Here is a 14,799-nt window from a genome sequence, read left to right as displayed (position 1 = left end):
TGTTTTAGGACGCCTTCCCTCTGAGGTGGTTCACACACCCACTTGTGGATACCCCCGAATCGGGAGCGCTGTGTAGGATGAAAGCCTGACCGGATGTGTGACTCAATCCAGATGTGTAGGATGAAACGTAGCTCACTAACAGCTGTGCGGCCAGCAGGAAACCCTCAGATACGGCTGGGAATAGAGGCGCCATATCTTCCTCTTCCCATGCCAATCTGAACCTAAAGAACAGCGTGCCACGTAACACGGTTCTGAAGGAACAAGGGCGGTTCTGTTGATGCAAAACACCAGTGTGACATGTCTCGACGTGTATACGACACCGCCGATGGCTTTCCCTCGTGGATAAACTTCTGTCTGGTTCATTAGGTGCCTTGTCCAGTAACTTATTGCAATGCATCTGACCACTGCATCACTCCACGCTGGCCGAGGAGAGCCCCAGACTAGCAGTCTGGAGCACTTTTTTTACGCAGGCCAATCCTCCACCTCTTATGTCGTTGCCTAGACGGGATGCAGAGAACCTTCATTCAACCTCCCCTCCTTCAGACACGACCAGCTGTGTCTGTTGGGTGCCCGGTCGGGTCAGCAGTGCCAAGAGTCAAACTGAGAGTCGACCAGAATTACGTCTCGTAGACACGAATTATTTTCTTTGTTGAATTTATCGCCTCTTTTTCTCTCAACTCCTCTATAACTGCTCTGACCAAGGAGATTCGCAGATTATCATGTACACCCTCCGGTCCAGAGGTGGATTCTCACATTTATGTCGTGTCTGGAGTGTCACACTACACCCTCCCTGATTTAACCACCCCAGTGCAGGCTGCTTTAGGCGTAAATGGGCACAAATGTAGACTATTGCCCACAGATTTAAAAGGGGGGATATTCAACCAGTTCATGGTCAATCATCCGAACTGCATGGTTCACTCATATCTCCAACAATATATTTCCATTCGCATTGTGTGAAAATAAAATGTGTATTTAAAAAAAAGACATCTTTATTATTATTATTATTTAAAGGTTTGAGCAGGATTATTTAATGAACACGACGATGTAAAAGGTTTCCAGGCACTTGGGCTGAATCAGCAACAGAAGAACATGCAAATGCAGAACAATAAAACAGATACAAAAAGTGGACGTTTAAAGTTTGAAGAAACAACTGTTTTATTAAGCTAACAAAGTTGAACTGTTCAAAAAATTAAGAGAAACTGTCCACTAAACAAGTCACTGGTGGTGGGGCGGTTAATGGGACCCAGTGGTGCTATCACTTGGGTGGGTGTCTACATACAGACATAATCGGCTATGTCTGTTGTCTGTCTGTCTATTAATGGTGGCCGAGGCATCACGATGAACTAAAGCCCTAACCGAGGTGTGTTACAGGGCATTATGTTCAGGGCAGGGATCACAGATCTCAACACGACTGAGCAACAGAACCGTTCCAGACACCGGAACCGAACACACAGAGTCACGGCTTCTACTCTTCATCCTCATCGTCACTGAGCACTCTCTGGCGCCTGCGCTTCGCCGGAGCGGAGCGCGTTTCAGCGTCCGACTGGTCGCCTCCTTCAGTATCTGCGTTCATGTTGGACGTAGAGTCCTTATCTGTGAAATAAAAAGCAGTATAGTGAGTATTAATCGGACGACATGTTAGGACAATAAAAATCAGCAACGTTTCACATCCCTTGATGCGCTCTGAGGCTCTGCGTACACAGCGCACACACGGACTCAACCCAAGGTGCCGTCGAATGATCAAATAATTGAAATTTCTTACATGCCCCTTTCTTAATGTTTTGTTTCTCCATATTACAACATAAGCGCTGCGGTCAGCCTATGGCTACACGAAGGCCGAACAGCCGAACACTCCGACACCCCTGAATCTGGGCTGTCAGTTTCATCATTCAGTGTGAGCTCGGCAGCGATGGTAGTAGAGGCCAGCAGCACAGCGAGGAAAACACAGACACTATTGGCTGTGTCTGAGGAAGAGAGGGATGTGTTTTTGGTGGTTTGAACTCGTCAGTGCACCCTTAGGTACCATCAGGAAGGGCATCCGGTGTTAAAACATATGTGGACCACAACGATCGGCTATGGCGACGCCCAAATACGGGAGCAACCAAAAGATAAAAGACAATTTTATCAACCTTACTGAATTTTGCAATGCTTTACTATACCTCTCTCATCTTCATCATCCTCATCACTGTCCAGGACACGACTTCTCTTCGCTGAGGTTTTACCTTCAATAGCAGCACCAGCAGTAGCAGCAGCACTACAACAAAAAAAATAGTAAAACATCTTTAAATTCGGGATAACATGCACAACCGAAGTGATTGAGAAAAAAAATTACATTCATTATTTATTTTGTTTGGTTCAGGTTCGCCTTTTGAACACAAACGGCTGGTGTAGAAGAAGCGGGGGTGCTAGTCTACGATGGTAGTTACATGGAGAAGAAGGTGTGGCAATGACAGTTGAGCATTATCTGTATCTGCTTTACTTTTATTCATATGCAGCTATTATTTATCCTTCTCAGCTGTTATGTTTTCTCATTTTTCATTCATTGCCTTTGCTACTAGGTTTTTTTTTCCAGCGTTGCCTTCCTGAGGGCATTTTACAAACATAATCGCAATAGGTAATACGAGCCAGACTGAAATGAAGCCGAATTAAACGAATTGAACGTATTATTATTAATGAAAGCGAGCTTCTTCTGAAGCCCTTTATTCATACGGTCATGAACATAATCTCTCTTTGATCTGCACCTCTAAGTTTGGGACGTGCTTTAGAGAAAACGAGGACCCACCTTGGTGCTTCGTGCTCGGTTGTGGCCGCCACATCAGAGGAATCGTCTGTAAAGGAGGAGAAATGTATTTAGTTCGTTAAATCATTCATCATCTGTCTAAAAACTAGAGATGCACGAGTACCGATACTGGTCTCGGGTATTTGCCCGATACCACGCTCATTAACTCGTACTTGCAAACGAGGCTCCGATACTAAACATCCGATACCGTGTGCCTAGTGCACGTCGCTGCGTTATGCCCGGTTCACACTACACGACTTTTGCACTGATTTTCGCTCGGCGACTGGTCGGCGCTAGATCTGCCGGCTCGGGAGCGACTCGGCGTTCGCTCGGCGATCCAAACTCGGCTCTCGATCGCTAGATGTGAACTATCCAACGACTCGATCCGACCGGCTCACCGAGCACTCGGCAACCGGATCGAGTTTTCCAGCATGTCAGATATCTGATCCAATAGGTATTGGTATCGGCAAGTACAAAAATACATGTACTTGTACTCGGTTGGGGAAAAAATGGTATTGATGCATCCCTACTAAAAACTATAGCCTTGCCAATCTAACCTAAGTTGTTTAGAGGTTTAGAGATGTTTTGCAGAAGTGGTTTCAAGTTAGCCTGGTCGCCTGCCAAATGTGGGTAAATGTTGGCCCTGGCAGATAACTAAATTACTTGCCCCATTGTGCTTAATAAAGACTGGTGATTTATGTTTAAAAACTATACCAATAGTTAAACACTTGATATAGATGCCGACTTCACCCATTGTGCCTATTTAGTGCCAGTGTAACTAAAGGGTTTTATGTTTATGTGATCACCAGTGTGCTAAAATATTTGTAATCATTAAAATATCATGTTAAATAAACTATGCCTTTACTGAGTGAGTGATGTGAGTACTTGGCATCATTACAGAGATTTTTCTAAAAAGGCTTTTTAGAAGATTTTGGAGTTTGTCTGTAGGAATCCATTCAGTCAGAAAAGCATTTAATTATGGAACAAAAAGGCTTGGTTTGAAATCAACATTCCAATTCACCGCCACTAAGGGGGGCCACTTACTTATTACTTTCCTTTGGCGAGCCAGCAGCAGGGCACGGAGGGCCTGAGCCCTCAGCTCCTGTGTGTCCTGGTCCTCTCCATCCTCCTGCACCGATTCGGGATCAGCAGCAACTCCTTCAGCGTCCTCCTGAGCATCCGCTTCCGGTTCCCGAGGCTGGTCGAGAGACGCTGCAGTGGCGCGAAGCTGATAGATGCTCATGGTGGCAGGAATCCTCCAAAATGACTCCTGGTCGTCAGTGAAAACAAGGCCGGGTTAAGAAAAAAAAAAAAAACACACAAAAAAAAAAAAAACACACACGTCTTTAAACAAAGATCCAGTCTGACCTGCTCGTCAGCCGGCGCTCGAATGCCGACTTTGCGGAGGAGCTTTTGGAAGTTCTTGTTCTCCATGGCATCTTCGTTCTCCTCGGTCAGAGGTACCAAAGCCACAGGATGAGAGACGCCTGAGGAGATTCGATCATTTGCTTGCGTCCAAATAAAAGCTTGTAGGGACCATAAATGTGTCAATATTTTTGATATCATTACCATCTTCTTCCCGATCATCAGCTGCTCTATTCAGACAGTTCTGCAGCCACAGGATCGGCCCCGACAGGCCTGTTTACAAACCGAATACACATCAGACATACAAATACAAATCAGTCACCTGCTCTGGTCGGCTTCACTTCTCACAATGGAACCCACCTTCACGGCGTAAGCTGCTCGCCAAAGATTCAAAACTGATGTTTCTATCCACAGCACTCTCTCGTCTTGTGGCTTTCCGAGCAGGCTTGACCGGCTCCTCTCTTTCTCCCTCATCAAAGCCATTCTCATCTTCCTCATCTTCCTCTTCATCCTCTCTGTCCATGGACTCATCTCTCGGTGCTTCGCTCAGATCAGTAAAAAACTCGTCCTCAGACTGGCAAACAGAAACCAACAGTGACAGGCTGCAATTGCACTGTTGTTCCAGCAGATGCCGCCAGAGCAATGAAACACCGGTTATTTATTTATTCTAATCTAGCTCATCGACCCTGGTCAGGGTACTAATGCACCCAGCACCACCACCACCAAGCACTGGGTGCAAAACAGGGACACGCAAAACATCCCAGACACTCCAGCCAAACAAATAAACCCAGCAGCATCCTGTGATCAGAAAGTGACCACTTATAAAAGACTAGAAGAACAAGAACACACTCTGTGATCTCTAACAGCCGGTATGTTAAAACGGGATTAAAAAGTCAGGACAGTTACGCATTGTTGCGACCCTATTTTATTGGGTTCAGAAATCAATTTCAGCCCAAATAATCAGATATGAACACAATAATATTTCTGGATTGGTCTAAATCTAATACAGCAAAAAGGTTTAGTTAATAAACGCTGTTAAACAAAAGAAATAATACACTGACACTTAAAAATACCTCTAAAAGCTTCTTCACTGGTTCAAATAATTGAAAGTTGTAGAGTTTACCATTCCTCTGCTCTTTCCCGGCCCTGGAGCGCTGCGTCGCCGTTTCTTGTACAGCTCTTTGCGTTCCGAAACCAGGCCCATGCTGATGATTTTATCCACGACGCGTGCTTTCGAACGCTTCGCCGTCAACCTCTTCAGAATGTTCCCGAGAACATCTGCAGATAGAGCAGATCACATCAACAGAAAATGGTTTCTTTCTATTTATTCATCGATTATTCATTCATTTATTCCTCTTTCCCAAGCTTACACTGGCTTGTCACCATGCCGGATATTAATAGCTAAATTAAAGGTGAATGAAACACTGCAAGTCACCTTCTCTGGTCTTTTATAAACAGTATGTCTTATAATTAGTCATGTGATCATGTAATCCGTTTTAACACACAGATGCTTAGAGGAAAACTTGCCATCCGAGTCTGTGTACTCCTCGAAGAGCCTCTGAAGCTCCTCTTCCTGCTCCTCAGTCCACAGCACGATACGAGTGCCCTTCCTTTCAAAAGAAAAGAAAGAATTTTTTTTGGTTTAATCGAGACCAGCAGATCTTACATTCTTCATTCACGTTCTAGAACGACGTTCACCTGTCTTTCTTGAGGTCCTTCACGCTGTCCACCAAACCCATGGCGACCATTTGGACCACAACCTGACGCCTTGTGAGATCGGGCTTTCTCAGCAATGGCAGGAGGGTCTCCACAATATCAGGCACTGAAATCAAGAAAATTCAGCCGATTTAGCTCGACTAGACTAGCTGACCTCAAAAGACCTATGGACCATTTTTTTCCCCACACCTGACCTATAAACCTGTTGAACACACCATTTCAAAAACATGGTCATTATTATTCTTTGTATGTATTTAACCAAGAGGGCATTTGAGCCTAGTTAGGCCTAGTTAGCAATCAACGTTCTAATTCATCCCAAAGGTGCTTAGTGGCCTGAACAGAGCTCGGACCGCAATCTCACCGCAGCTCATCCACACCAATCTCGTCTTCTCAGGTAAAGTGTGGGCCATAAAACAAACAAGCGGGCGATATTTAGACATTTAAATGGATATAGACTCACCCTCTGAGTCCTTGTGCTCTTCATACAGCTGACGAAGCTCCTCTTCCTCCTCCGGTGTCCATCTGGCTTTTTTCTTACCACCCTCGCTGATAGCACAGGGGAAAAAAAATCTATTTCTTCATAATTAAATGCATCAAATCGTCTCGTCTACACTCGTCATGTCTACAGACGTGCACACACACACACACACACTCACCCGTCTTCTGTGTAGCCCTCGGTCATCTGTCTCACAGCGCCAACATTCTTCCAGAACAGCAGCTCGATGAAAGCTTTGTTGTTGGTGGCAGCCAGGGTGAAGAACCGGTTCACGACGTACTTGGCGAAGGTAACCAGCTCCTATACATATAAGCAAAGTTTACATTTACATTCAAGGCAATTAGCGGACGGGTTTGAGGTCGCAGTGCTGAACAGTGGCAACGTGGCAGTGGTGGAGCTTGAACTAGGGACCTTCTAATCACTGGTATTGTAATCACTAATAGTGAACAGGAAACAGCTAGATTTGGAAAAGAAAAAGAACGTCAGCAGCAGATTCAGTTAAATTACCTTATAGGCAGCGGCTGCAGGGTCAGTAAGGATCTTATTAAAGAGGTGAAAGACCGAGAGCTGGTAGAGCAAGGCGTCCATCTTCAGATCCACAGCCACGCGGTGAAGCATGCGAGCGATGCAGTGGTTGGTGTGCGGCGTGTTCGTGCTGTATGTGCGCAGCAGCACCAAATACGGACGGACGATGTTCGGGTTTGCGAACCTGCCGGCCAGAACAAATCACATCCAGCAGTTTTTTTTTTTTTAATCTGCACAACCGATATGGAAGCTATACATCTTACAAAAACTATCTGAACCACCAAAATAACAATACTACTACTACCACCTACAATGACAGTAAAAACACTAATAATAAAATATACTAGAGGTGTACCGATCGGGGTTTTTGGCACCGAATTCGATCTCCGATCTCCTTTCAGGGCGATTCCGATTGGGGGGGGGTGGAGGTTACTTCTAAAACTAAAGCAATTAATTTTTTTCACCCACAGGAGACATATTTCATTAGTCTAACTGACACCACACACACACACACACACACACACACACACACACACACACACACACAGGTTTAATGTTATCCAGTTCAGTCTGAAAAAACTTTAAAAATAGGGCTCACAGTGAAGATAAACCGGTGACAGAAGCAACGGCGTGTGTGTGTCTTTCAGAGAGACGCTCTGTTCACAGTATTAAATAAACACCAGCTACTACAGAACATTCTGTGTGACTCTCTTACATTAATTAAACCGCTATTACCACAGAGCGGTAACCGAGTCAGACTCGTTCTGCCTGTGGCGCTAAACGTTTTCTGTCGGTCAGAGCAGATGATCCTGAACTAACGAATTTAGTAATGAATAAACTTTTGCCTCCGATTGGCTCCTGTAACGTTTTCTGTTCTCATCTACACCAAAAGCAAGAACCGCTCACGATTTACCAAAGTGAACCAGGAGTTTATATAACGTGCTGATAGAATCGGCTCAGATGGGATCGGGCTGTATTATCTTTTTAAAGTAAATATTTCAATCCGCAAAATTGCATCGTATGTATGATGCACAACGTTAACGACGTTATTTTAGGTTGTGAAATGCGATGGGTGACGAATGGTGATGCGATGGTTGGCGCTCTGTAGCTCAAAGTCTGGATCGATCCACTGAGCCGTTAAGCTCAACATGGAGGTGATCTTCATACATCACGCCATCGGATCTGCTGAATTTAGGAAATATCGACCATATTTTGATAAAAGATCGGCCGATTTCGATACATAGCCGATCGATCCTCCCATCTCTAACATTTACTACAACGGGAACACTCCTATCATCTGTCATCATCGATAAAAAAAGAATTATAATATATATTACTCTCATTTAAATGACAGGAAACAGGCATACATTAGTGCTACCATGAGTGCCAGGGTCCGGTGTCCAAAGTATTACCACTAGGCAGCTTGGCAGTGGTGGGGCAAACAAACAATCCTCAGAACGGTTTGTATTTATGTCGTTTTGCCCAAACATCACAGCATTTTCTTACTAAATATGTAGGCTGGCCAGATTATTCATTCAGCTAATTCATAAAAACCTTGAGTTTGATTCTGGTGAGTTTGATTCTCAGCTCCTGATCAGATTGAAGGTTGCGCAAAAGGCAGCGGATTCACAACTGGGAATTGGAAACGTCTAGATTGGTGGGCCAGAAAAAAAGTACACAACAGAATCACGGACCTTTTAATAAAGTCCAAAAAGTTGAACTCCGTTTCAGAGACGCGCACCGTCTCCAGCTCGTCCTCCTCATCCAGCTCTGCTTCCTCATCCTCCTCCGTGGAAGCCTCAGCCGGATTTGGTCCTTCACCCCACGAAGGAAACACACATTCAGCACACGCAGGAATGAACATGTTAAAGAGTGCTGCAGTTCTTATCGGTCGGCTTACTAGGTAGCTCGGCGAAGAGGATCTGCTTCAGAAGGTCCAGCTCGTCCTCGGGCTCCACGTCGACAGAGCCGAACGCGTCTCCGTCCGGCCACACCTCCCTGACAATAAATAAGTGAGTAAGAGGTATTAAGGAGCATGAAAAAGTCAAGGCCTGATACTAAGTTCGAAGCTTAGAGTCGAAATAACGGTTAAACCGAAGGTCACATGGTTTACCGTGCAGCTCGGAGCAAGCAAAGCGCCTCTGGTCCGGTTCGGGCGAGCAGAGCGTCCTGGATGCGAATCATGGCCTCAGACCTCTGCTCAGTAACAGGAATCTCAGATGCTGCATCAAAGGGCACAGCGGCCTCCTTCAGAGATTCTGACAGCTGCAACCAGAGGGCAGCGAGACGTTTTTGAACACTTAAAAACACCTTGCTTGCATTTTTAGTAAATAAAGAATATTAAATCGCCCCCATTTCTTTTCTTTCCGGATTTTAACCCTTTTATTTCCCCAATATAGTCATTTCTCGCAGTGAATGAAGGTCCAAACGCTCATCATGAAAAAACATCATCGTAGATCAAAAGACTGACCTGAAAGTTCGAGGCCCTGAGCTCCTGAGAGACGATTTGCCAGGTTTCCTCCAGCGCTTCAGGAGTGTTCTCTACCCGCGTCGCCGACTTCTTTTTCTGCTTTCTTTTTCTCCCCTTCTTTTTCTGTCAGAACGGAAATACAGATACGACACATTGCGTGCACTTAAAATATCGAAAATGAATCTAAGCAACAATAAAACAATATAAAGGCGAATCTGAAGAAGCTCGTCCTGTGCTCACCTGTACCAGCAGGTTGTTTCGGCCCTTGCAGAAGCGCTCGAGCATGCGCAGGAACAGATGCGTGGACTCCACCAGGTCGCGCAGGAAAGAGCGCGGCTGCATCCTCTCGTCAAACTTGCGCAGAAGAGTGAGGAAGATTTCTCGGAATTCCATCAGGTAGAAGACGTTACCTGCGGACGGCGAAGGGAAAGTCGTATCTAAATCACTCCTACTTTCAGACCCTGGAACATTTTAGACAATCCACCTTCTGTATGATTTATGAGGAAATCTTAAATGGCTTTAATCAAAGGGCACATTAAATCATATTGAAGAGCTACGAAGACACAGCAAGTGACTGAAGGATCAGAAAACATAGGGGTGCTATATAAAATGCAATCCCGGTCTCCTGTTTCATAACTCGCTGGTTACAAGCATCGACTTACTCTTAAGAACGTTTGCACTTTGGCGGATGGTCTCATCTTTTGACCGATCCATCTCATTCATAGTCATCAGGAGTTCTTGGTAGGCCTTCAAAGCCAAATGCATCCTACAAGATAAACAAAACGCACATTTTGTGTTAATAAAACGGCTTTTCGTTTCAGATTGTATTCGTCTACACGCACACAGAGCGCGTTCCGACCTGCGCGACCAAGACGTCGCCTCCTTGCGGTCCGTGAGCATCATCTCGTAGTAGTTCGTGATGTTTCGTTCTATGAAGTGAAAGGCTCGGAGGGACAGGGTCTCCGAGACCAGGTCGGGCCTGCAGCCGTTGCCGCGGTCGAAAGCCATGAAGAAGCTCAGCGCCCACAGGTAGTACATCTCGTCATGCTTCTGAGCGTGCTCACGAATCAACGACTCCTAGAAAATGAGAGACGGAGACAGAACAGGTTGACGGTAGCAGTACCTGACAGAACCTGGCTCTCTGGAGCCGTGCGTCACCAACATTACAATGCAGCCTCGATCGCTATGCTTGGATCAAACGTATTAACGTGCTTGTTCGGGTGCTCGGGTGGGCCAGCAGTCTAGGACGCTTGCTTTCCCACCACCCTCACCGAGACCCAGAGCATGAATCCGAGACCCGGCGGTGCGGCTGTGTATGAGGGAGGGAAGGCAGGATGGGGCTTCACCAGCCAGCTCAACGTCGCATTACTGTGAGGTCCGAGTTTAAACATTGTAAATGTGTGTATGAGATGTCGATTGACACGACAAGGATCTCTCACAAGGCATGATCTGGTACACCATAAACATCACATCACATCGGGTCATGCGCGTCCCTCCGTTCAGTTCGTTTGCCCACCTTGACGAGGTACATGAGGCGATTGTAGCAGTTATCCAAAAAGTCGACGCAGAACTCGCGCAGGAAGAGGCGAACGTTCAGGACCGAGCGGCGATGCGTCTCGGTGTCCCGCGCCACCTGTTTACGCTTGGGCACTCGCCTCACAGCCTTCCCGCAATCGTGAGAATAGTTCTTATACTGCGAAAATAAACCGGACAGTACAGAGACGTTTGTGAGGGAAAGAAGCCATTAAATACACATACACAGGATATTTAGGGATATACATTTATCAGCGTGTACTTACATTATGCAGTCCCTGATGGTAAATGACATCATTTTCACCAATGGACTTTAATCCTTGGACTACATATGAACCTCTGAAGCGCGAGTGCCTGAAACCAGACGATTTTACCAAACGACATGAGAACATGATGGTCACTGTCCGCAAAACCTATCCTCTCAACCATCGCCTCACAACTGGCCGTGTCTGACCATTAGAGACGACTAGATTGGGTGTATGGTACAGGATCCATATTGGTTCAGGCAGCCAATAGTTAGGTCCAATGATTGTTTAACATTCTTGTATAGGAGTCGACAAACATGAAGCAACCTGTTTCTTTTCTTATAATGCTTTCTTATTTATAACACCACCCCCTACGCAGACTGCTAACATGATACAAAAGTGGCTTGATGGACACGACATAATAGTAAAGCACGAAATGCAGACTGTGAGGTAGATCTCAACCGTGTTCGTCTCTTATTAAATGTTAGATTTACTTTTACGAGCTTCAACGTAGCACTAGAAATCATTAGAACATGCGTTCGCTCTATTTTCACCTGGTCCCTCGCTGCATGGTGCGGCCGTGTTTCTCCACCAGCTCCTTCTGTCTAAGAGCCTCCAGCTCTGAAGTGTCCTTCCGTTTCTCCTGCACCGAGCGGCTCTGTCCCGCACTCACCAGAAGCTCGGGAGTCTACGAGGAGCAACGGGGATGTGCAGAAAACAGACCGTCAGCAGCACGCTCATATACTCGTGTTCACCGGGAGGAGTGAGAATCGGGAATCAGCAGATCGTACCTGATCTCGGAACATGAGCGAGATGATCTCCAGAACGTGCATGCTCCACTGCTGGTCGCTCTGAGCGCTGGCCAGGAACTTCAACAGGTCGTCCATTCCGCTCACGTGGATCGCCCACAGAAGCTGGTCATGCAAGCTGGCATCATCGTCCACTTTCTGCAAAGGGGGAAAACGCCAACGTGACTCTATATTTCATCTTGTAATCAACAGCACAGAAGTTACAATCTGATTCAATTCAAATGTAAATGATCCAGGACAAGGTAAGATTAGGGTATAGATTCTAACTTTCTCCTCAGTGGGGTCGGAAGGGACGTGCAGCACGTTCCTGACGAGCAGCAAAATCCTCTCAATCAGCAGGTTGTCCTCCTCCTGCCTCTGCTCCCAATCCTGACAGTACAGGGAAGAAAATATTAAAAAACTGCAGCACTATTACCCCTTTTTTAATCAACATGGGGATTTCACAGCTCTGCGTTACTCACCAACTGCAGTAGGTTGTACAGTGTCTCGCTCAGCACAGTAAACACGTTCTCGTCGGCGAAGGCCTGGCAACAGAGCAGATAAAGACTCACTAGTACACACTAACATACGATATGCAGACAAATGGATTTGGTAGCCTGACCAGAACCATGTCGGACATCCCATAACCTTACAGTGTATAATAACGCAGCACTAAGATCCGTCTTACCTCTTTATACGCTTGTAGATGCGACACCACTTGAAGATAATGATGGCGAAATGTGGGGTCACTTGGGATTTTTCCAAAGCACAAAAGTGCCGGCTGGGTCAAATTCACCATCAGCCTTAAAGTTCATAACATACAAAACTATTAGAGCTTTTATTTATATAAAATTTTGGTTTAACATATAATGGATCATGAAAAAAACATGCCTAATACAGGCATCGAAGAGAGGCTTGTCTTTTCCGTGCTGTGTGATAATGGGAAGAAGATCATTTTGGAGAATCTGTCCGGCTCCCAGCTGCTGTCGGACGTCTCTCATATCATCCTCATGCCTCAGGTATCGAATCAGGTCTTTTACACTCTCTGAAAATGAAACGTTTGTGAATTAGCTCGGCTCCTGATAGAATTAAAAATCGACTGCATCAGGCTAAAGATGACTAAAATTAATGATGTTGAATAAATGATATGCACATATCCTACTCTTAAATGCTGATTCCACACATTAACCAAAACCAGATGTGAAGAGAGCATTTATATTTGTGCTGTTTAAGAAGACTGTCAGTTTACGTTTGTAAATGATTTGTGTGTTGAAACATTAATATTTAAGACCAGTGCACCTCTAACAGTTTCTACAAATCCATTTTAATAATTCCACAGATAGCGACTCACCCAAACAGTCTGGCTCTTTGTGGTATTCGTCCCCTTCCAAGTACCCGAGGGCACTGCAAGTGGCCAACAACTCGCAGTTCATATCTCACAAGTACGTGGGCTTAACTCTGGAATTCCGTCTCCAACTGCAAAAGAGGTAAATTACAGTTCAATAAAACATACTTGTGTTAGCTGACTTGGCCTCTTGAACACATCTGAAAAATTACAGCTTACATTTAGACACTTTCTTTGGGTCCAAACCAGCCATTCACTTAGTTCTAATGTTTAGTGATGCAAAGAAATAGCTGCTTAGCTCAGGTATCCCCCCCAAAACCAACCATAATCACATATTTTTAATAATTTTTAATGCTCAGATTTCTCTTAAAGTAAACAAAGATCATGTTGAACCAAGCTACCTCATGAGCCAGTTGTCACTTTTCTCTCCCAATCAGACGTAGAGAAATCCAAATTAAAGGGACAGATGTAAACAAAGAAGCTGCTCCATTGATGTGTTCACACTTGACATATCACATTATATACACTATATATATATATATATATATATATACACACATATTAAATAAGATTATACATATGCACTGACCATCTTATATAATCTATAATTTCAAGCTACATCTATAAAAATAAGAAATTTTTTTGAATGCTATAGTAAAATATTTTATAATAAAATTATGAAATCTATTTATTTTCCTGATTACAAAACAGAAGTTGAATGCAGTTTCAGACAAAACTAAACTAATGCTTGCTTCATTGTGCTATCATTCCGTAACAAACAATAATGTTGAACAGCCGAGGTTTTTTTTTTTTTATTATTAAAGAAAATTTAACTTTAGTTGTTTTTTTTAACAGCGTTGACAGTATAACCAGGGTCACTCATAATCTAAGGCTGCATCCCAAACCGCCAACTACTGTGCTAAATAGTGTGCTAGACAGGTGCACTACTAATGATGTAGCTGTACACTATGTAGTAGCTTAGTAAGTAATTTGGGACGCAACCCAAATTACTACAGACTTACCAGTGACGCGAGCAGACGAACAGATTTTTAAACAACCTAATATGATCAAAATACCCCTTCCACTTCTGTAAGCAACAAATATCTCCCAAATTAAGGATTAATAATACACTTTATATCTTCATATTTATCTGCCAGGCCGTTAGCTGTTAGCTCCACTCAGTCTCCACAACATATCTGGCGCGCAAAATAGTAGTTTGTGTGCGCGCGCGTGCAGCCGGAGTGAGGCCGTCTTAAAGGGACCTGAACAGATTTTTACAACTTGTAACAAAACTACCAAAATCTGCTGTTTTTTTAAATGAAATACTTCGCTCTAAATAATCATGTTAAAGTGAATAAAAATGTTAAGGGAAAGGGAAAAAACTGAAAAGCCTCAGAATGGACAGAAAACCCTCTTGTTTTGCCTTTCAAAATAAAAGTCCTCTCGCCTAGCTCTTCATTGGCCATTGTATTAACATTTCTTACCGTATAGATGCACTTTTTGGGTATACAATTACCAACCGTAGATCATATGTTGC

General features: G+C 44.4%; 1 protein-coding gene across 3 annotated transcripts; it reads right to left on the bottom strand.

Annotated features, from left to right (window-relative positions):
• Positions 1-1,130: 1,130 nt before the first annotated feature.
• timeless (timeless circadian clock) lies at positions 1,131-14,799 on the bottom strand. 3 transcript variants are annotated; one of them, XM_062987086.1, is made up of 30 exons: positions 14,747-14,799; positions 13,269-13,393; positions 12,809-12,962; positions 12,606-12,720; positions 12,400-12,462; positions 12,206-12,307; positions 11,921-12,076; positions 11,684-11,817; positions 11,151-11,238; positions 10,868-11,044; positions 10,211-10,428; positions 10,014-10,117; positions 9,592-9,761; positions 9,352-9,474; positions 8,995-9,146; positions 8,782-8,879; positions 8,576-8,696; positions 6,864-7,065; positions 6,517-6,656; positions 6,321-6,406; positions 5,843-5,966; positions 5,672-5,754; positions 5,268-5,422; positions 4,505-4,718; positions 4,349-4,417; positions 4,148-4,266; positions 3,824-4,049; positions 2,783-2,828; positions 2,160-2,254; positions 1,131-1,593 (listed from the first exon to the last, which is right to left on the bottom strand). In XM_062987086.1, the coding sequence occupies exons 2-30, from the start codon at positions 13,348-13,350 to the stop codon at positions 1,466-1,468; spliced, it is 3,744 nt and encodes a 1,247-aa protein (XP_062843156.1). In that variant the 5' UTR covers positions 13,351-13,393; positions 14,747-14,799; the 3' UTR covers positions 1,131-1,465. The 3 variants fall into 3 exon arrangements, with proteins under 3 accessions (XP_062843156.1, XP_062843155.1, XP_062843157.1); XM_062987085.1 differs by lacking the exon at positions 14,747-14,799 and adding an exon at positions 14,285-14,553; XM_062987087.1 differs by lacking the exon at positions 14,747-14,799 and adding an exon at positions 13,664-13,690.

This window comes from Trichomycterus rosablanca, chromosome 24, assembly GCF_030014385.1.
Source record: "Trichomycterus rosablanca isolate fTriRos1 chromosome 24, fTriRos1.hap1, whole genome shotgun sequence".
Classification (NCBI taxonomy): Eukaryota; Metazoa; Chordata; class Actinopteri; order Siluriformes; family Trichomycteridae; genus Trichomycterus; species Trichomycterus rosablanca.
Note: the sequence above shows the minus strand (reverse complement) of the source record. Positions and strands in the feature narration are given on the sequence as shown.